General features: G+C 42.9%; 2 protein-coding genes across 4 annotated transcripts in view; both read left to right on the forward strand.

The window, feature by feature from the left end:
* The window catches only part of LOC125294120 (serine/threonine kinase-like domain-containing protein STKLD1), a 40,851-nt gene extending 19,207 nt beyond the window's left edge, over nucleotides 1-21,644 (forward strand). For 2 of the 3 annotated variants that reach the window (XM_048242504.1, XM_048242506.1), the window contains 9 exons: nucleotides 1,822-1,899; nucleotides 8,349-8,486; nucleotides 9,359-9,499; nucleotides 15,512-15,640; nucleotides 16,155-16,283; nucleotides 16,687-16,815; nucleotides 18,651-18,791; nucleotides 19,150-19,229; nucleotides 21,508-21,644. In XM_048242504.1, coding sequence (XP_048098461.1) covers nucleotides 1,822-1,899; nucleotides 8,349-8,486; nucleotides 9,359-9,499; nucleotides 15,512-15,640; nucleotides 16,155-16,283; nucleotides 16,687-16,815; nucleotides 18,651-18,791; nucleotides 19,150-19,229; nucleotides 21,508-21,576 — 1,034 coding nt within the window. In that variant the 3' untranslated portion in view covers nucleotides 21,577-21,644. The remainder of the gene's footprint in view (nucleotides 1-1,821; nucleotides 1,900-8,348; nucleotides 8,487-9,358; nucleotides 9,500-15,511; nucleotides 15,641-16,154; nucleotides 16,284-16,686; nucleotides 16,816-18,650; nucleotides 18,792-19,149; nucleotides 19,230-21,507) is intronic. The other variant, XM_048242505.1, reaches the window with a different exon arrangement.
* Nucleotides 21,645-21,875: 231 nt separating this feature from the next.
* Nucleotides 21,876-22,967, forward strand: part of fnbp1a (formin binding protein 1a) — a 51,882-nt gene continuing 50,790 nt past the window's right edge. Inside the window, exon 1 of the mRNA XM_048243629.1 lies at nucleotides 21,876-22,531. Coding sequence (XP_048099586.1) covers nucleotides 22,451-22,531 — 81 coding nt within the window. The 5' untranslated portion in view covers nucleotides 21,876-22,450. The remainder of the gene's footprint in view (nucleotides 22,532-22,967) is intronic.

Here is a 22,967-nt window from a genome sequence, read left to right on the forward strand (position 1 = left end):
CACAAAGAATCAGAGGACAAAAACATGACACACATTCAGAGTAAGTGGAGAGGAGCTCAGAAATATACAAAGGGGCTTGACCATGGAGTGCTTTAAAAACAAAGAGTACAACTTTAAAATCAATTCTAAATTTCACTGGTAACCAGTGAACCTCAGCTAAAACTTGAGTTATGTGCTCAAACTTTTTGGTGCCAGTGAGGAGTCTTGCAGCAGCATTCTGAACTAACTGGAGTCTATTGGGTTAGGCCTGTGTACAGTGAACTGCAGCAGTCTAGACGTGAGGTGATAAAAGCATGAATGACTGTTTCAAGATCTTTCTTAGATAAAAAGTGCTTCAGCTTAGCTACTGTTCTAAGCTGATAAAAACTACCTTTAACAACAGAGCTGACTTGTTTATTTAAATTAAGAGAGCTGTCGAAAATGACACCTAGATTTCTGACCTGACTCTGCAAGTTTGATGCCCAAGGCCCAAGGGCATTGCTCAGGTGTAGGGGTAGGGGATCCAAATAAAATCATCTCAGTTTTCTTGGCATTCAACTGGAGGACGTTTGCTGCCATCCAGGATTTAATGTCTTCCAAACAGCTACAAATAGTTTCAATAGATGAAGTGCAACCATAGCCTGACGAGCCAGACCCACATTAAAAATGTAGGGTCTGGACACTCATCGTTCGCAGTGCTCAGTCCGAGGGGCGGGATAATCAGTTGTCTTTCAAATTCCCTCTGCACGCAATAGGACAGCGGCAGCGCTATGAGTCCCATCGTTTCCCACCAGCCGAGCTAGTTGGCTAGTTCAAACTTTTGCCAACTTAATAAAAGCTTAACTTCGTGTCACACTGTTAAGCCAGCAGCAACATCCATCTTATTTGTTTTCAAGTAGCAGGGAATTCAAGCCAAACCGTTGCAACTCTGCCATCAATCATTATGTTAAGCCCACCTAACGACTCTATACACGATTTCATTGGCCTGATTAAGTTTCGATTTCTGGAGCTCACAAGCCAACTGAGAGTTGCTAGACTAGCCCTGGCAGCAAATGTAATATTTTAAGTTGTGCTTTTCAAGGATAGAGTCAAGGGGCAGCATGTATACAATTCGTATATGTTCAATTTTACATACCACTGAGATCTACCCTGGGGGTCCGAGGCCCATAGTCAAGGGGTCCGCAAAATAATTAGCTTTAAATGATAAATTGAGGTTTGTCATTTTTAAAATTCACATCCACAGATGATGACCCTTTTTCATCAATAAAACAGTCATTAGCTCCCACCCACATTAACATTTAACTTGAATTTCTTCTCCCAAAGAACCACTCCCACTGCTGCTGCTGCTTAGCTTGGCTTATGTGCCACCTGCCACCGTTCCCACTGCTGCTTAGCTTGGCTTATGTGCCAGCTGCCACCGTTCCCACTGCTGCTTAGCTTGGCTTATGTGCCACCTGCCACCATTCCCACTGCTGCTTAGCTTGGCTTATGTGCCACCTGCCACCGTTCCCACTGCTGCTGAGCTTGGCTTATGTGCCAGCTAGCTAGCTGATGAATGTAGAGAATTGTTTGAATCAGTCCAAGCCCATGTCATCAAGAACTCCGGGTATATACAATAATGGGATTATGTCCCCTTTCACGAACAGTAGAACAAATATTGGTTTTATCTACTGTATGATCTTGCATGAAATGTGTCTGCATACTCTTTAACACATATTTATTACGCAAGCATTGTACTCGACTCGACTTATTCCTATATACTGTATATTTTAAAGGCCCTTCTCAATATGGACATGCATGTTTGTGCACCTAATTTTATGTGCTTGGCCTTGTCCATTTCAGACTTCATGCTGGCCTATAAGGATGTAGAGTCTACTCAGCTGCAGATTCTCTCATATCTGACGTCAGAGAAGAAGACAGGTGAGGCTCAAATAACGCTGTAAACAGCAGCTCGCACATCCTGTCTTAAAAATGATCTGAACTCGTATGAAGCAGGGCTTTATCAGTCTTAAAAATGATCTGAACTCGTATGAAGCAGGGCTTTATCTGTGCTATTGTGTGTTCCTCAAACAGAATACTGTATGTTTTCTCTGTTCTGTAGCTGTTATTGTAAATGAAACATTTGATTTCATTGTTTTACATTTTTCTTCATTCTTCCTGTGCTGCCATCCCGTTTTCATTTAGTATTTTGCAATGAGTGAAACACAGCGCCCCCATAAATTGTCTTTAGTGAATGTGGTGGAACACAGTATAACACTCCTGTCGCCTCCAAGTGGCACCCAGCCCGAGTGGGAATCCTTATCACTAAAGTAACGTATAAAAGATGATCAGCCAATCAAATGAGGTATAGGAAGATCACGTTAGCAAGTGCCATTAGGGACAGTGGAGATTGGGATTTGTTAGTAGGCCTACAAGAGGATTTTAGTAAACTACTTTTTCAACAACGACTTCAAATGAAATCTGACGGCAGATCAGTGGCAAAACTGGAGGTTTGTATTGAGAGGGTAGAAGTGTATAGGAGAGAGAGAGCCTGTGTGTGTTGCTGTTACGAGTGGCAATAGTCCAGGCTGCGTTCTTAGCCTACATTACTGTGACATTGCTTATATGCTCCGTAGCCTACTGTAGTGGTGGGCGAGTATGCAGTTGTGTGGAGGACGTCCTCCAGCAGGCAATGTGTGTAAATAAATAAACACTTGCAGTGCTGCTGAGAGATTTCAGTACTGCTGAGAGATGTCAGTGCTGCTGAGAGATGTGAGAGATGTCAGTGATGCTGAGAGATGTCAGTGTTGCTGAGAGATGTCAGTGATGCTGAGTAGGGTTGCAAAATACCCGGAATTTTCAAAGTTGGAAACTTTCCATGGGAATTAACAGGAATATATGGAAATTAACGGGAATAAACAGGAAATAATGGGAATAAACTGGGAATTTTTAATATGGCAAGTTAGTCTATAGCAGGGAACTTAAATGTAGTGGACAAAACCCCATCTTGCAGCATAATATTAGTTAAAACAACCTGATTTAATGAAATTTCAGTCAAATTTCTACCCTGCACATACGTCAATCCCATGCAAACAGCAATCAGCATAGGCTACTAGACATAAAGGAAACCTATGGTGCGTTCATGTGCATGGGGAAAATCAATTCCCAGTGAAAATGTCATCTCATGTGGGAATAACTGGTGTGAAACTGGGGGAAGTTTGCAAACAGAGTTGCCCAGTTATTGGCTTGTCGTCACTTTTGTCCTCATTCAAATGGGTGTACGTCATTTTGCATAAACTGTAATGGGACGATTAATCTGTCTGATTAAGTTTGACAACTTTTTGCCATTTTCTGGGATTTTAACTGAACGAACTGATAGTCAGTTAATGTTCCAACCAATTGGATTTTGTTGTCGAGTGGCGTGGTTTATCTTGGGCAGTTCAGTGGTTTCAGTGTTGCTAGCTTAGCACACTAGTAAACCATAGGTAGAGAATGGGATTTCCGCTAGCATGGTAGCTAGCTTTGTATGCTAAGCTAAGTGAAAATACGAACAAACAAATCATATTGCTTATTACGAAACAAAATGTTAATGTTTGTATATGAAACAGTATGAATTATCAAAATTCCCAGTTAATTCCCGTAAAGTCCCATAATTTCCTTTAATTTAGTTTCCAATTTGGAATATTCCCAAAATTCCCCAGTTAACTTCCCATTGAAAGTTTCCGGAAATTTACCGGAAATTTTCTGCCCCTTTGCAACCCTAATGCTGAGAGATGTCAGTGTTGCTGAGAGATGTCAGTGATGCTGAGAGATGTGTTGAGTGTGCAGTGTTGCTGAGAGATGTCAGTGCTGCTGAGAGATGTCAGAGCTGCTGAGAGATGTGTTGAGTGTGCAGTGCTGCTGAGAGATGTCAGTGCTGCTTAGGGTTGGGTATCGTTTGAATTTGAACGATTCCGATTCCAATTCCGATTTCTTATTTCGATTCCGGTTCCTAACGATTCTCGATTCCGATTTTTTTAAGAGGCAGGGTCAAAAAAAAGTTTAGGATATTTTAAATGAGCTAGCTAACCAATGGTCTTTCTCAGGGTATCTGCACATTTTTCAAGTGCAAATGTAAAGACTTTTAAGACCTTTTCAAGACATCTAAATGAAACTTAAGACTATACCACGGCAAAAAGATATATATGACTGTTTATGCAATAGTTTTTTTTTCCTACTAATTTTAACCTCCACCCCATTTTGGATGTCTACAGAAGTTACCAAATATATTTTGGCGAAAGAAAAATAATTGTGTGTGAATTACCTTCAAAGCTATAAATGCCCAATTTTAGGGTCTGGGCTGCTTGCTTTTGAAGCTGGCTGTACATATTTGGCTGACTGTTCTTCACCTGTGTCTGTAATAGCCTAGGCTACTTGCCAAAGACATGTGCACTGGACTGGATTCCCTTCAATATTTTTTTCAAAGTTAGACCAAGCTATTTACATATTTTAATAAGCCTACTTATAATTTACTATGTGCATCTATTGTCCAATATGCAGCACAGCAAATTAAAGTTAATCCACTACTTTACATTTTGCATACCAGTTGTATCTAAACCAACCAAAGCTTCACTGAAACATTGTAAATCCATTGACTTGTTTTAAATTAATTAAGAGACAGGTCCTCCTCGCATGATCCTGCTGAAAACTGCTGGTTTCATCTCAAGCACGCACGTATTATGAATGCACGTTTTCTTTTATGTAGCCAGTCGCCGACATTCAAAAAATATGCGGTTATAATTCACAACTTTTGCGAAGTAGGCCTAGCCTACTGGGAAACGCTGGCAAGCAAGCTGCTGGCAGATATTACAGGTAGGCTATTAGGCTATAACTTAGACAGATATGTTCTTCCCTAGGCTAGGCCAGCAACACACGCTGGAAAGATGCAAACAGATCAACTTAACATACAGTATTTCCTCCTGATTGCGAAGCACTGCACATAATTTGACCAGCAGTCTTCGCGTACGATGCTGCATCGAGCAACGATTTTAGATGCCAAAGCTTAACTCCAAAAGGAGAACAAATGAGTCCGGCGAGAATGCGGGACAGGGCTTTTAAAATCCATATGTCCGCCTAAATTCAACGCGTGTGGCCAACCTATCGCCTTTCTCCCGCTCATTCTACCGTAGGCTTCCCCATTCCACGTAGGCTACCTGTATATCTCTGGCCTCCAGCTACCTACCTATTCACGGCCTACAAACGTTTTAGGCATATTATTTTGTCTCTTAGGCTACATAGGCCAGTTGTCTGTATTATTACCTTCAACATGAATTTTAATTCTTTTTCTATCTTTAAAACACCGCCGTTTTATCTTCACTCTGCAACCACTACAAACTGCTCCCGTGAGTTTAAACTTTGTAGATTCACATAGGCCTACAATTGCGCTTTAAATACACAAAACTGGATTGAGAACGTCCGTGCTGCTGATGCTTTGTTGGAGCGTACCATACTACATTTAATTCCTCTCTTTCCAGCCTAGTTGTATTTAAGACTATTTAAGGATTCCCAAAGGAACCCTGCTTTCCTGAATGAAATAGTCTGACCTTCAACATGAATTTAATTCTATGAACTATGCGCTTGTTGGTGTTCAGCCATTTGTCTTCCGTGCGGTCGGCGAGATGTGGGAACCTAAATTCGAGGAAAATGAAAGATTTGTTCCATTTGAAGACTATTTACCGCTGCTGACATGAATTACCGCAAGCCTAGTGCTGCTGAGAGATGTGTTGAGTGTGCAGTGTTGCTGAGAGATGTCAGTGCTGCTGAGAGATGTGTTATTCGATGCCGGTGCTGCTGAGAGATGGATACCCGAACCTAGGAATGCTGAGAGATGTGTTATTGAACCCATTCTAGTGCTGAAAATCCAAAAGATAGTGCTGCGTTCCAACCCCAAGATGTTGATATCTCGAGACCCAAGCCCACCGCAATGTGTTATTAGTTACAAGCCTAGTGCTGCTGAGAGATGTGTTATTGTTGCAAGACTAGTGCTGCTGAGAGATGTGGCTATTCGGAGCACCCAAGCCTGTTGATGAGAGATGTGTTATTCGATACCCAAGCCTAGTGCTGCTGAGAGATGTGTTATTCGATACCCAAGCCTAGTGCTGCTGAGAGATGTGTTATTCGATACCCAAGCCTAGTGCTGCTGAGAGATGTGTTATTCGATACCCGAGCCTAGTGCTGCTGAGAGATGTGTTGATATGTGCAGTGTTGCTGAGAGATGTGTTATGTCAGCCTGCTGCTGAGAGATGTGTTATTGATGCAAACAGTGCTGCTGTGGAGAGATGTGTTATTCGAACCCAAGCCTAGTGCTGCTGAGATGTGTTGAGGTGCAGTTTGCTGAGAGATGTCAGTGCTGCAGAGATGTGTTATTGATACCCAAGCCTAGTGCTGCTGAGATGTGTTATCTGATTTCCAAGCCTTTAGAGAGATGTGTTGACCAGGTGCTGGTGTTGCAGAGATGTGCAGTGCTGCCTAGTGAGCTGAGATGTGTTATTCCTTACCCAAGCAGTGCCTGAGAGATGTCAATACACAAAACTGCTGATTGAAGCCAGTGTTGCTCTTGCAGTGCTGCTGAGAGTGTTATGTGTTGAATACCTCTCTTTCAGTCAGTTGCTGAGACTATTTGTCAACCCTGCTCAGAGAGATAGCTTCAGCATGAATTTTAATTCTACCTATAGCCTAGTGCTGGTGTTCGAGATGTCTTCCGATTGGACTGATACCCAAGCCTAGTGCTGCTGGAGATGCGTTGAGGTGCGTGCTGCTGAGAGATGTTATTCGATACCCAAGCCTAGTGCTGCTGAGAGATGTCAGTGCTGCTGAGAGATGTGCTGGAGTGTGCAGTGTTGCTGAGAGATGTCAGTGCCGCTGAGAGGGCGTGCTGAGGTGCAGTGCTGCTGAGATACCAAAGTGCTGCTGAGAGATGCTTGAGTGTGCAGGTTAAGGGAGAGATGCCAGCAAGCGTCGCTGCTGATTGATGTGTTGAATGCGCCATTGCTGAGAGATGCTGCTGAGATGTCAGTGCTGCTGAAAGATGTCAGTGCTGCTGAGAGATGTTATTCGAACCCGAAACTGGAATGCAATTTAAACTTTTGAGCGATTCAGGAAAATCACAAAGATAGTCGGTTCCAACCAATACCGATATTAGACCCAAGCCTACGGCAACCCTCGGTTACAAACCTAGTGCTGCTGAGAGATGTGTTGATTGTGCAGTGTTGCTGAGAGATGTCAGTGCTGCTGAGATGTGTTGGTCCGATACCCAAACCTAGTGCTGCTGAAGATGTGTTATTGATGCAAGCCTAGTGCTGCTGAGATGTGTTATTACATGCAAGCCTAGTGCTGCTGAGAAGTGTGTTATTGATGCCCAAGCCTAGTGCTGCTGAGGAGATGTGTTATTACATTACCCAAGCCTAGTGCTGCTGAGGATGTGTTGATATTGATACCCGGAGCCTAGTGCTGCTGGGGGTGTTGTTCGATACCCAAACCTAGTGCTGCTGAGATGTGTTATTCGATACCCAAACCTAGAGGCTGCTGCTGAGTGTGTTATTCAGAGCCGAGCCTAGTGCTGCTGAGAGATGTGTTGAGTGTGCAGTGTTGCTGAGAGATGTCAGTGCTGCTGAGAGATGTGTTATTCGATACCCAAGCCTAGTGCTGCTGAGAGATGTGTTATTCGATACCCAAGCCTAGTGCTGCTGAGAGATGTGTTGAGTGTGCAGTGTTGCTGAGAGATGTCAGTGCTGCAGAGAGATGTGTTATTCAAGCCTAGTGCTGCTGAGAGAGATGTGTTGTCCGATGCAAGCCTAGTGCTGCTGAGGAGATGTGTTGAGTGTGCAGTGTTGCTGAGGAGATGTCAGTGCTGCTGAGGGAGATGTGTTGAGTGTGCAGTGTTGCTGAGAGATGTCAGTGCTGCTGAGAGATGTGTTGAGTGTGCAGTGTTGCTGAGAGATGTCAGTGCTGCTGAGAGATGTGTTGAGTGTGCAGTGTTGCTGAGAGATGTCAGTGCTGCTGAGAGATGTCAGTGCTGCTGATTGATGTGTTGAATGTGCATTGTTGCTGAGAGATGTCAGTGCTGCTGAGAGATGTCAGTGCTGCTGAAAGATGTCAGTGCTGCTAAGAGATGTCAGACACTTTCTCATTGGTACTATTGGGCAAAAGATTGCTGCCTGGAGAACTTCAATCATCTGTGAACAACTTGGCAAGAATGTCCATTCAGAGCACATCAGGAACTAGTCATGTGATGTCCAGGAAAAAGAGGCCCTATGTGTCATCATCACCTTACTTGTCCTGACATTAAGGAAGCGTGCAAGATCACTTCCTTTTGTGCTGCGAGGTCACTTCCTGCTGTGTTGTGTCCACAGTGACGGGTCGTCAGGATGAGGTGGTCAGAGCGACCTGCTTCACCATGATGGCCCACAAGGACTCCGCTGCCGTCCAGCTCCGAGCCTGCCAGATGCTCCAGGTGTGTGTGGAGGCAGGTAGGACTACCTATCCATCAGGTGTGTGTGGAGGCAGGTAGGACTACCTATCCATCAGGTGTATGTGTGTGGAGGCAGGTAGGACTACCTATCCATCAGGTGTATGTGTGTGGAGGCAGGTAGGTAGGACTACCTATCCATCAGGTGTATGTGTGTGAAGGCAGGTAGGACTACCTATCCATCAGGGTCCATATTCACAAATCATTTTATCTTCTCTATATCTATAATATACATCACATAGCAGGCTATATAATATCTAGTAATATTCTTTAATATATTAAATATACTGTATATTGTCTGGCTAACTTGGAAATGCGGTCTAGTTAACCCTTGTTTGTTGGAAATGCGGTCTAGCACTGTTAGTATTGTTTTTAGTATAAAGATACTTACTTTGAGCTTCTTAAATTAAGACATAAAAACAAGTAAATGTATCTGCCAGTGAAGTAAACAATGTTATCTTAATTTAAGACAAGATTGATCATTTAAGGTAAATTTACTTACTCAACTGGCAGATCAATTAAGACATAAAAACAATGTCTTAATTAACTCAAGTAAATTTAAGAAGTTTTTGACTTATTTTAAGTCAAATAATCTTACAAGAGAGCTCAGGGTAAGTATCTTTTTACTAAAAACAATACTAACTAGATTTTTTATCTTAATATAAGATTATAACACTTGGTAAGATATCATTTTTTTGCAGTGAGTTAACCCTTGTTTGTTGGAAGTGTGGTCTAGTTAACCCTTGTTTGTGGGAAGTGGGAAGTGTGGTCTAGTTAACCCTTGTTTGTGGGAAGTGTGGTCTAGTTAACCCTTGATTGTGGGAAGTGTGGTCTAGTTAACCCTTGTTGTCCTCCTGAACCCTCCTGCTTGTGTGTCCTGTTTTCTGCTCTCAGGGGAGGAGAGTGGTGCCCAGAAGCAGTGTGTGTATGACGACAGCGTCATCTCTTGTGTGCTGTCTGCAGTGGACGTCCACGATGGACAACCTGAGCTGCTGACCGAAGCCTTCCGCCTCCTTTTCATCCTATCTGAAAATGGTAAACTCACTCTCCCTCTCTCTCTCTCTCTATTTCTCTCTTTCTCTCTCTCTCTCTCTTTCTCTCCCTCCCTCTCTCTCTCTCTTTCTCTCTCTCTCTCTCTCTCTCTCTCTCTCTATTTCTCTCTTTCTCTCTCTCTTTCTCTCTCTCCCTCTCTCTTTCTCTCTCTCTCTTTCTCTATTTCTCTCTCCCTTTCTCTCTCTCTCTCTCTATTTCTCTCTCCCTCTCTCTTTCTCTCTCCCTCTCCCTCTCTCTTTCCCTCTCTCTCTCTCTTTCTCTCTCTCTCCCTCTCTCCTTTCTTTCTCTCTCTCTCTCTCTCTCTCTCTCTCTCTCTCCCTTTCTTTCTTTCTCTCTCTCTCTCTCTCCTCTCTCTCCTTTCTTTCTCTCTCTCTAAACTCTCTCTCTGATTCTCTCTCTTTCTCTCTCTCTCTTTCTCTCTCTCTATTTCTCTCTCCTCTCTTTCTCTCTCTCTCTCTCTCTCTTGATAAACATTGTCTTACCAGGCGGACATAAAGTGTGCCTAGTGTTAGTGTGGAAGCGTGTAGTTTAGCCCGTGAGTAAAATTGTTGATATGAGGAATGTATTGTCGCATCTAGAATGAACAATGCGATCGTTGTTTTGAGTACAATCGAAAAAGCCTATGAAGTTGTTCAATCTGGAATTGAAATTGATGGTTGGCTTGCCCTGTTCTTTCACTTTAGTAGCCCATCTAAGAAAAATCACATTGTCTAACGTGCCACCGTTCTTAAAAGATGAGGTGTTAATCAGAGAACTTTTGAGCATGGCAAAAGTGGTGTCTCAAGTTAAGAAAATACCTGTGGGATGCAAGTCAACTTTGTTGAGCCATATGGTGTCTTTTTAGACGCCAGGTGCATATGTTTCTGAAACAGGACTGTGATTTTAGCGCAGTGTTTAAGTTTAATGTTGATGGCTATGATTACACTGTTTTTGCAACATCAGACTCCATGAAATGTTTTGGTTGTGGTGGACATGGACATTTGGTTCGTGCTTGCCCAAACAAAAAAGTAAAGGAATAATGTTAAGGAACAAACTGATGCACCTGCAAATTATTCTGAAATTGGTGGGGAAACTGAGCCATCTGACCCGCCCACTATTACGGCTGGTGGTGCAGAGTCTGTGTCTGTAGTGGTAGAAACATGTGCCGACACCGGATTTATCAAACGTGGTTGAGAAAGAGAATGTGACCGAAAAAGTGACCGAATCGAACGAAGCCGCTGAAATAAAAAAAACAGAAATCTGAAATAATTTTGGCTGCGCCCGCACCAGCCGATGTGATCATGGATGAGGGCAGTTCTTGTGAACCTGCCGGGGTTACGGAGACTGTAGGCCTAGAGGCTGCAGAGTTGGTTAATAAGAGAGCTGGTACACAAGCAGAGGAGGCTAGCAGTGAAACGGTCCGAGAGGAAAATGTTTTCAAAATTCCCAAAAATAAATGAAAGAAATCCTCTAGTAATAAAGCTACAAAACAATTGAAAAAAGACATTGATGTTGAGCTACCAACTACAGATAAGAGCGATGGTTACTCCCAGCTTTCTCAACCGTTAGTTGTCGTGTACTCCACTCAGGAGATAAGCCATTTTTTACAGACTACCAAATTTGTGCGTAATGTCAAGGTTGAGGATTATTTTTCCAATATACAACAGTTCATTGATGATGCCACATATCTAATGAGGACAAATGAGGACGGAGGTTTTACCGACCAAGAGATGTTTCGCTTGGTTAAGAAGTTGAAAAAAGGAGAACCGACTGGAAATTATGGTGATACTCAGTAAAATATGTATGTTTATTTTCTTTGTCTTTTTTTGGTTACTTTCTTTTTTTGAAATGGGTGAAGTTAGAGTCTCTACTCTGAATTTGAATGGGGCCAGAGACGTGAGGAAAAGAGCAGAATTGTATGAATTAAGCAGAAAAATATTGATGTTCAAGAGACACATAGTGACTTAACTAATGAAGTTGATTGGGTGAAGGAGTGGGATGGGCGTGCCATACTCAGTCTAATCGTCCTTAAGTGGAGGTGTTGCTATCCTCTTTTCAAAGTCGTTTCTTCCATATTCTTATGATGTGGAAGAGGTGGTTAAAGGAAGACTATTGAAAGTAAAAAGCAGTTTTGAAAATGATGTTTTGTTCTCATTTGTGTTTATGCTCCTACCTTAGCTGCAGAGAGGACGTGTTTTTTGGATAAGCTTGGTGATGTTCTTGGTGCATGTAATAGTACTGATTTTCTTTTTCTGGGTGGTGATTTTAATTGTACTGCTGATATTTTAGATAGAAATCATGTAGAACCTCATGCAGCCTCTCGCAAGCGTCTTATTGAGTTAATTGAAGCATATGAATTGATTGACATATGGAGATCTTTTCACAAAAAACAAAGGCAATATAGTTGGTCTCATTGTCGTAATAATTCTTTATCAATGGCAAGACTGGACCAAATGTACTGTTTTAAGAATTTTTTTAGTGCTTTTCGATGTTCCTATATTAGTCCTGTTGGTTTTTCTGACCATTGCATGGCATGTTGTGTACTTATAAAATCTGCGGTTAAACCAAAAAGTGCTTATTGGCATTTTAATAAGATGTTGTTGAACGATCAAACTTTTAGAGAAGCTTTTGCTGTTTTTTGGGAGAGTTTTAAGTTGGAGAAGCCTTTTTTCCCTCTTTGCAACAATGGTGGGATGTAGCAAAATTCAAATTAAACATGTATGTCAAAAATATACTTTCAATGTCAGTAGAGACCTAGCTAGATCCATGAAAACTTTAGAAAAGGAGATTGTGGATTTGCAAAATGTGGTTGATAACAAAGCAAATTCAGAGCAAATAGAATTACTTAAAAGTAAAAAAGTGGAATTGGCTGAGATTTTGGGGAAAAAAACAGGGCTTTGATCCGCTCAAAGAATACAAATGTATCTGTAATGGATGTTCCGTCTAAGTATTTCTTTAATTTAGAGAAGAAAAATGGAAGAAAAAAGTTAATTCATGCTGTGCGACCAGAAACAGGAACATTGTTGACTAAGCCAAATGAAATAAGACAACGAGTAAGGAGTTTTACTCAGAACTTTTAAAAGTGAATTGGTTGGAAATCAGGAGATTGAACGTGGTTTCCTTCATGACTTGCCAACGCTTTCAAAGGCTTCAGCAAAGATGCTGGATGGAGCTTTATCACTGAAAGAACTCTATACAGCCCTGATGGGTATGGAAAATGGACGTGCTCCTGGCATTGATGGACTGCCAGTTGAGTTTTACAGGCTTTTGGTCAGTATTGGGGAAAGATCTCCATGAAGTGCTGAATGACAGTATAGAAAAGGAATCCTTCCTCTGAGCTGTCAAGGGCTGTGTTGACACTGTTACCAAAAAAAGGTGACTTGACCGACCTGAAGCATTGGCGCCCAGTGTCTCTCCTGTGCATTGATGTTAAAATGTTTTCCAAAGCAGGGCCGTTTCAAGGAATTTGGGGGCCCCAAGCAAAATGGACATGGAGCCCCCCCACACATAAAAGCCTACAGGAACCACCGCATAGCCATACAGTTTAAGTTCACCCACAGTTTATATAAATACAACATTTTGACAGTGCAAATACTGCAGTTGCATATATATACTGTGCATTAGTTTTGAACATTTTGAACATTTGAACATTTGCAAAAACACCACCGTACCATAAAATCCAATGTCAGCTTCTTCCTCATGAATGGAGGATGAAGTTGATGGTGTACCTTGGAAAATAATTGAAAAAAAATCTGAAATTACCTGTGAAGTACGTTTGACCATTTCACTGTTAGCATAGAAAAAGGTCATTAACAGCTCAGCTCAGTGAGAGAAATTCACTCTACCTTCATCAGTGGGGGTATCCTTAGGAAGAGCCTGAGGGCTGAGACATTTAAGCAAAGCACCTTGAGGGAGAAAGAAAAGATATGTTAACAATTCCATATTTTGATATTTAGAAGGGATGCAGCTTCACAACTACCAATGCTTACTATAAAAACATCCCAAGCTAATGTTATACATTGACCTAGGCCTACTTGTAGCTTAACATAGCATTTAAGCATTCTGCTGTTTGAGAATTAGACAGACGCACCTGGTGCTTTAAAGACAGTAAACAGCTGGCGTGCATGAATACTGCTAGACATGAATGTTCCAGTCTGCTTTGATGCACGGAATTTATCGTGTGGTTTTCCTAACCCCCATTTGGTAAATAGATTATCACGGTCGAATAGTTAGTATAGCAGAGAAGCTATGCCTCTTTCATCAAACCCTATTACAAAGCTATAGCAATGTTATGTCATTAAATACGATAAACAGTGATTCTGGAACAGATCTGCGTCTTCCTTATCCCCTTAATAAACATATTACAGTATGTAACCATATTCCGTCCGTTCGAGAAAAAAAAAATGCGCTAACTGTTCTAGTTTGTTACAAGCAGCATGGGCCCTCAGGCAGGTAGTTAACATAAACATTTTCTGCTAGGCTAGCCTTCCTGCTGCGACATTACACCATTTGTACAAGACAAGTAGAGCTATTTTATCCAGTGTAATATATCACTTACCACTATCTTGTTTTTTCTTGTCATTCTCTTCCTTTCTCTTCTTTCTTTTCTGTCTTCCGGACGCATAACTCCGCTTCATTTATGACTGCCGAGGTTTTATATTTTCGCGGCAGCAGAGCTCACGAACCTCTGGCTGGCTGCTGTCAGCGACTACTGAGAGGGGCCCCCTTGTGGGGGATCCCGGTATTGCCGGTAACAGTGTCGTTGCACTTTACCGCATTGACTATCAAAGGGGCGCTCACAGTTTGTCGTTGCATTTTATTCTTAACCAGTCGTTGTCTTGGGGACCCTGGCCAGCTCGGGGCCCCAAGCAATTGCTTGGTTTGCTTGCCTTCTAGCGACGGGCCTGTTCCAATGCACTAGCAACTAGGTTGAGAGAAGTGATGGAACAAATAATACATGTTGATCAAACCTACTGTATTCCTGAAAGGTCAATTTTTGACAACATTTTCCTTGTCCGAGATGCGATTGAAGTTTCTAGTAAATTAAAAAAGAATTTTGGATTTGTTTTCATGGATCAGGAAAAAGCTTTTGACAGAGTTGAGCATAAGTATTTATGGGGGGTGTTAGAGGCTTTTGGATTCAATTCGGGTTTTTATTAATTTAATTAAGGTGCTCTATAATGACATTGAGAGTATAGTGAAAGTTAATGGTGGTTTGTGTCCCCCTTTTAAAGCACTAAGAGGTGTAAGACAAGGTTGTTCATTGTCTGGAATGCTCTATTCCATGGCAATAGAACCTTTGCTTCACAAATTAAGGTGTAAAATTACTGGCTTTTCTCTGTCCAATTGTGAAAAGGTTTTTTGTTTATCAGCGTATGCCGATTATTTGGTTGTAGTAGTCAATGATCAAAATGACCAGCCAAACTCCCAGAAGGGTTAAATTGGAAAAAAGGGGGTTTCAAATATCTGGGTGTCTTTATGGGAGATGATAATACTGTACAAAGGAATTGGGATGGAGTCATTGAAAAAGTGAAGGGACGTTTAAAAAAATGGACGTGGCTATTACCTCAGATGTCATATAGGGGACGCTGTCTGGTTATCAACAATCTAGTGGCATCCTTTTTGTGGCATCGGCTGGCTGTTTTAGATCCACCATCAGGTCTTTTAATGAAGATCCAGTCAACCCTAATAGATTTCTTCTGGGATAAGTTACATTGGATCCCTCAGAGTGTTTTATATTTGCCAAAGAAAGAAGGTGGCCAGGGTTTAATCCATTTGCCCAGTAGAGCAGCTGCTTTTAGGCTTCAGTTCATTCAGAGGTTTCTTACTGGGCCAGAAGATCTTGTTTGGAGGCCTGTGGCTTGTGAAATCATGCATAATGTGAGTGGTTTGGGTTTAGACAAATCTTTGTTTTTCCTGGATCCTCATGCAGTACATTGTATTGATTTACCTGTTTTTTTATGCGAATGGCATTGATGTGTGTGTGTGTGTGTGTGTGTGTGTGTGTTTGTGCAGCCCGGTCAGCGAGGTCGTTTCTGGAGCTGAATGGCGTGGGTCAAGCGGTCCGAGCACTCAAGGCTTTCTCCCACCACCAGCCCATCATCTGCCACACCTGCAGATGCATCTGGAGAGCTCTGGAAACACGTCAGTACCGGGGGGGGTTCTTTTTTTATCTAACCCTGCCTTGTACACAAACTCCTAGCTGTTATTTGTTGACATGAAAATTCACATCAGTTTATACAGATTATCAATACAGATTATCAATACTGAATCATTTTATACAGATTATCAATACTGAATCAGTTTATACAGATTATCAATACTGAATCAATTTATACAGATTATCAATACTGAATCAGTTTATACAGATTATCAATACTAAATCAATTTATACAGATTATCTGCCGGAACCACCCCAGATCTGTGTCACACCTGTTCCAGAATATCTCATTGTGCTGCACCGGTGACCCTGCCCTGCTTTGACCTTGCCTTGACCTTGTCTTGACCTTTCTTTGACCTTGCCTTGACCTTGCCTTGACCTTGCCCTTGCGTTGACCTTGCCCGTGCCTTGACCTGGCCTTGCCCTTGCGTTGACTTTGACCTTGACCTTGACCTTGCCTTGCCCTTGCCTTGACCTTGCTTTGACCTTGCCTTGCAGATGAGCCCCCGGCTGGCGTGCATCTGTGGGGCTGTGTGGAGGCCGTGTGTGTTGCCGCGGAGACACACCCGCAGGAAGGAGTGGTGATGGGGGCCGTGTGTGCCGCGCTGCTGTCCCTCTCTGTCCGAGGTGAGAACTCAGGGTTTGACCTTTGACCTGCAGAAGTGAGCGTTTATGCGGAGGCGACATTGACAACACGTAAACGGACGGACTCTCATGTCGCTCATATGTTTAATGTAGCCAGATGAATTGATTATGGCAGAAGCAAACTAGTCTAGAAGGTCATAGACAAACTAGTCCACAAGGTCACAGGTTAACGCTAAGTGGTGAGATGCAACTGCTAACTAACTTGTTCCCCTAACCTTCACATGGAGTGAATAAAAAGTTTGAAATGTACTGTTGAGTGCTACCCTTGATAAATGTTTATGTTTATTAGCTGACGTATTGAGCGCCCAGTCTAGGTGAGATGAAGGTATTGAGTGTGTCATTCCAATGTGTTGTTTTATCCTCTGTCCTTCCTGCACCATCTCAGAGACGTTCGAGGATAAGGATGTTGAAGACGCGACCTTGGTGCTGCTGCAGGCCCTGAGAGGTCACTCCCGCCTGCCCACCCTGGTGCAGCATGCCTTCCTGGCACTGGTCAACCTCACCCACATGTCCAGTGAGCACAGCGGCTGTTCGGTTTCTACACTGTCTTGTGTTTTCAACTGGTTTTTACACTGTCTTGTGTTTTTACACTGTCTTGTGTTTTTACACTGTCTTGTGTTTCCAACTGGTTTTTACGCTGTCTTGTGTTTTCAGTTAGGGCTTTTTTAAGTGTAAATGAAATGTACACTAATACAACTAGGCTGCAAGTAATCATAACCTATACAGCTTGCGACTATGAGTTTGGGGTTTACCAGAGGTGATGTACTACCAAGCAAACAAAGGCAGCCTACAGTGCAAACCCCCTACTGACAAGCAGCAGCTGGCCTGAGCCGACTCAACAAACAAACTTGACAGTGCCTCAGGCAGCAGTACAGTGAACGAGTAGCACATCCTCTTCATCCTATTTTGGCCAATCAGACGAGTGAAGCAAGCTACTATAGACCTCTGAAGTTTGCCTACAAAAAAGCTGCCATCTTTGACATCCGGTATCTGGCGATTTTTCCTATGGGAAAATAACATGGGGATTTTGAATTATCGCACCTGTTAAACTCTAGCGGGGATGAAAAAGTCTGAAATGCAGACGTTTTCCTGAACACACTTTTGTCCTCTGCCTTCGAGTGGATACTGTGATCTCCGGTACGTGAAGGCGGCACACTTAGATTTTTGCTACCCCAGAGCTTCAATTAACAACCGGATCTCCTTATATGGATGGCCGATTTGGTTCTTCCAGAGGTCTATTCAGAAGTAGTGTAGGTCTTGCCCAATCAGATGAGTGAAGCAAGCCACTATTTCAGAGTCACGGAATGAAGACTATTTTGAACTGAAGCTTGACTTTCAAAAAATATATTGCAAATCAAATCGCTATTTTCCATAATTCAGCCCTATTTTCAGTACTCTATGAAAACCTTAATTCAGCCCTATTTTCAGTACTGTATGAAAACCTTAATTCAGCCCTATTTTCTCTATGAAAACATGAAAACCTTAATGTCCAGTTGATGGGCAATCTGAAGGGAGTCACACTCTTAGTTGTTATCAGTGGGGACTCTATGTTATTAGTGGTGAGGGACTCTATGTTATTAGTGGGACTCTATGTTATTAGTGGGGACTATGTGAAAGTGATTGATAATGACTGACTGACTCTATTATTGTGTGACATGCTCCAAATGTAAAGCACTTTGAGCTGCATTCTGTGTATGAAAGGTGCTATACAAATAAAGCTTATTATTATTATTATTATTATTATGTTATTAGTGGGGAGACTGTATGTTATTAGTGGGACTCTGTTATTAGTGGGGACTCTATGTTATTAGTGGGGAGACTATGTTATTAGTGGGGACTCTTATGTTTTATGTACAATCTGATGCCATACAAACCTCCAGTTGTTGTTAGTGGGGACTCTATGTGTTACGTTCAATCTTATACCATACAAACCTCCAGGTCCAGTGGATGCAGCATCTTTAGTGTTTAGTGCTGTCTCTTTAGCGTTGTCTTGTCTTGGCAGGAGTGGAGAGGTTAACGAGAGCTTTATGTTTTAGTACTGTTTGACAGTGTAAGGTCTGCAAACGTCATGTGAAAGGCTTTATGTTTTAGTACTGTTTGACAGTGTAAGGTCTGTAAATGTCATGTGAAAGGCTTTGTGTTTTAGTACTGTTTGACAGTGTAAGGTCTGTAAACGTAATGTGAAAGGCTTTGTAAAGGTCATGTGAAAGGCTTTGGAAAGGTCATGTTTAACGTCATCTTAAAGGCTTTTCATTTCGTGTCTCATGTGTAACGTCATCTTAAAGGCTTTTCATTTTGTGTCTCATGTGTAACGTCATCTTAAAGGCTTTTCATTTTGTGTTTTTGCAGAGGCAGCATGTTTGCGTGTCCTGGTTGCCCCCGGCGGCGGAAGTGGCATTGTCGTGATGAGGGAGGCACGGCGACAGTATCCCAGCGACCCACAGATGAGCCACTGCATGGTCCGAGTTCTGGCGGCCATGACTGAGCACGGTCCGTACAAACAGCAAAACCACAAACTTAAAACGAATACTATATATGATAACAATAATGACAATAACCACAACAACAAGAACGATAATATAAGTTTTTCATTCCCCTCATACTTTTATTCTTAACGACTTGCAACATGCAAACAGCATACATTTCAATCAGTGTGTGTTATGGGAAATAAACCATGACTTATGTTGTTAACACAAAGCCTAGCTTCTCTAGTTTAGCTGTCACGTTAATAGTTAATTACTACTTAATTAATAGTTAATAGTTAATTACAACTTAATTAATTACCTTGTTTATTAATTTATTAGTTATTTGGTCAATCCATAAAAGACTGTTTGGTTGTTGTTTGCAGCTGAGGTGCTGGAAGAGCTGATTTCTGTTGGTGCTCAGGAGGATCTGAAGCAGATTGAAGCTGACTCTGCTGCAGATGAGGTGAGCAGCTCTGGCCTCAACTCAAAAGAGCTAAGGTAGTGTGGACCTCGTTGAGCTGGTGTGGTCTCTGGTCTCTGGACCTCGTTGAGCTGGTGAAAAATCTACCGAGAAGTTTGGAAATTTGAGTATGGAAAAAGTATGGAATTTTGAAATGCAAAATGTGTAGGAACCCTGGTCTCTAGTCTCTGGACCTCGTTGAGCTGGTGTGGTCTCTGGACCTCGTTGAGCTGGTGTGGTCTCTGGTCTCTGGACCTTGTTGAGCTGGTGTGGTCTCTGGTCTCTGGACCTCGTTGAGCTGGTGTGGTCTCTGGACCTCGTTGAGCTGGTGTGGTCTCTGGTCTCTGGTGGTCTCTGGTCTCTGGACCTTGTTGAGCTGGTGTGGTCTCTGGACCTCGTTGAGCTTGTGTGGTCTCTCAGGGTTCCTACGCAGTATGAAAAACCTGGAAAAGTATGGAATTTGATTTTAGTAATTTCCAGGTCTGGATAAGTATGGAAAAAAGAAACAAAGGTATGGAGAAATATTTGTGTTTCCAGACTATTGCATTTGCAGTACTAATCACTTCACTCAGGTCATAATGAACCATTCCTACTGTTGTGTAGCTTAACTGTCAGTCCCCATCGTCAAGATACACCTATGATATAACTAAAAATGACCCAGCTAAATAGACGAATATTAAGTGTCATTTTTTAGTTCACTTCAGTTGTCCATATCTTTGTTTTCACCGAGTTATCCCAAACCAGAAGTGGCCGCAATGTCGAGAATATGGTCAGAAAAATCTACCAAGAAGTTTGGAAATGTGAGTATGGAAAAAGTATGGAATTTTGAAATGCAAAATGTGTAGGAACCCTGGTCTCTAGTCTCTGGACCTCGTTGAGCTGGTGTGGTCTCTGGACCTCGTTGAGCTGGTGTGGTCTGTGGACCTAGTTGAGCTGGTGTGGTCTCTGGTCTCTGGACCTCATTGAGCTGGTGTGGTCTCTGGACCTCGTTGAGCTGGTGTGGTCTATGGACCTCGTTGAGCTGGTGTGGTCTCTGGTCTCTGGACCTCGTTGAGCTGGTGTGGTCTCTGGACCTCGTTGAGCTGGTGTGGTCTGTGGACCTCGTTGAGCTGGTGTGGTCTCTGGTCTCTGGACCTCGTTGAGCTGGTGTGGTCTGTGGACCTTGTTGAGCTGCTGTGTGCTGTGGTCTCTACTCAGAGGAGCCAGTCTCTGAGCTTCAATGAGCTGATTTGGTGTCTAGTCTCTGAGCTTGGTGAACTATGGTGTCTATTCAGAAGAGCTAAGGTAGTCTCTGAGCCTAGGTGAGCTATTGTGGTGTCTATTCAGAAGAGCTAAGGTAGTCTCTGAGCCTAGGTGAGCTATTGTGGTGTCTATTCAGAAGAGCTAAGGTAGTCTCTGAGCCTAGGGGAACTATGGTGTCTATTCAGAAGAGCTAAGGTAGTCTCTGAGCCTAGGGGAACTATGGTGTCTATTCAGAAGAGCTAAGGTAGTCTCTGAGCCTAGGGGAACTATGGTGGTGTCTATTCAGAAGAGCTAAGGTAGTCTCTGAGCCTAGGGGAACTATGGTGTCTATTCAGAAGAGCTAAGGTAGTCTCTGAGCCTAGGTGAGCTATTGTGGTGTCTATTCAGAAGAGCTAAGGTAGTCTCTGAGCCTAGGTGAGCTATTGTGGTGTCTATTCAGAAGAGCTAAGGTAGTCTCTGAGCCTACTGTAGGTGAGCTATTGTGGTGTCTATTCAGAAGAGCTAAGGTAGTCTCTGAGCCTACTGTAGGTGAGCTATTGTGGTGTCTATTCAGAAGAGCTACGGTAGTCTCTGAGCCTAGGGGAACTACTGTATGGTGGTGTCTTCAGAAGAGCTAAGGTAGTCTCTGAGCCTAGGGGAACTATGGTGGTGTCTTCAGAAGAGCTAAGGTAGTCTCTGAGCCTAGGGGAACTATGGTGGTGTCTTCAGAAGAGCTATGGTAGTCTCTGAGCCTAGGGGAACTATGGTGGTGTCTATTCAGAAGAGCTAAGGTAGTCTCTGAGCCTAGGGGAACTATGGTGGTGTCTTCAGAAGAGCTAAGGTAGTCTCTGAGCCTAGGGGAACTATGGTGGTGTCTTCAGAAGAGCTAAGGTAGTCTCTGAGCCTAGGGGAACTATGGTGGTGTCTATTCAGAAGAGCTAAGGTAGTCTCTGAGCCTAGGTGAGCTGGTCTGCAAGCTGTCATGCCGCTGCATGGTCCCTGGGGTGAGACCATTATAGCATCTTCCTCCATTCATCGTTCACCACTCTTCTCTCATCAGGACCTGAAGATGTTGATCCAGCTGACCCTGTCCAGGCTGAGGGAGATGGAGAAGGCTTCCTTGTCATGACAGAGTCTACCCAAGGATGGATTATTTTCAGTTAACAATGTATTCTTAATAAATGTTTGGTCATGTTATGTTTGTATTGACTTATTTGTCATTTATATTTATTTATATAAAGCAATCCATGCACGGTTAATTGTGATTGGAGTTATCGCAAGATGCACCCACTTGTATGGACATGTATGAACCGCCAGATGTCACCATTTCTACCAATTGATTTTATGTGAACCATTCAATTACCCTTACAGTACATGCTGATTGTGTTCATCTGCAGTGACTTGCCAAGCACAGCCTTCTTGGCCATTAGCCGCCAGCCTTCTTTTAAACGTTGCTCATTTTTGCAGACTGCGATTTTACAGGTTGTCAGGAAGTCACAGGTTGCCGATGGAAGGGTCGATAATGTATTGACTAGAGGTACTGGAATTATAATAGCTAGTATTTACACGAAAACCAGCTTGCTTTGAATTGCCAACCCTAAACAACATTTGTGCTATTTATGCATAAATTCGCTAGGACGTTAGACGGTGCATGAGATGGATTCTTCTGCTTAATCGTTTGCATCTGACTGATCAGTTCACGCCGGGCGAGCATAGTACCTCCCTCCTCCTCTGTCTCCTCGTCTCTCTCGCTCTCTCTCTCTCTGCCTCCCCGCTTCGCTTCTTCTGCGCTGAGCGGAGCGTGTGGCCGTGTTCTGTCAGTGAGGAGCAGCCAGTCCACTGCTGGACCATTATTCTTTCTCACGACGGCAGGCGATGAATCCATTTGGCACCGGTACAATGCGGAGATAAATCTGACTTTCAGACCGTGGCAAAGAACATCCATGACTGTGGAGGAGTGAGAATATTACCTTTGCAACATCGACCACAACAACCTTTGACGCATGGATTCAAATCGTGGATTACTGACGTTACGGAGGAATGGTCGTGAAACCATGAACTGCAGCTGGGGAACAGAGCTGTGGGTACGTATAGAATGCTTCATCGTTTCTGGAACGGTGAAATAAGGACCCCGCAGAGATTTAAATTGATGGTGTGTGTAGGTGTCGATGTTGATTCAAGATTAACTGTACTAGTCTGCAAATCTCCATTAGCTGGCTAGCCAATTTACCGTTACTGCACACAGCAAACTAGCCAATATATTCCAGGTATGTCCGATTTTATTTTATGAGCATTTGACCCGCAGTGACAGTTGTAACATTAGTCATTGTCTCTTGCAAAGGCATGCGTTTAAATATTCAAATCAATTCAGCGCGTACGTGGAGGAGCTCATTGATCCGAATCCTTAGCAGCCCCTGGCAGGTGGCTAGCTATACCCCAGTTAGCCATAGTAGCAAAGCCCCCAACACCCTACCTGCTAACAATCGTTGGCAAAGCCATTAGCGGCGCAAGCCAGCCAGC

The sequence above is a fragment of the Alosa alosa genome, chromosome 5 (genome assembly GCF_017589495.1).
Source record: "Alosa alosa isolate M-15738 ecotype Scorff River chromosome 5, AALO_Geno_1.1, whole genome shotgun sequence".
Lineage (NCBI taxonomy): Eukaryota > Metazoa > Chordata > Actinopteri > Clupeiformes > Clupeidae > Alosa > Alosa alosa.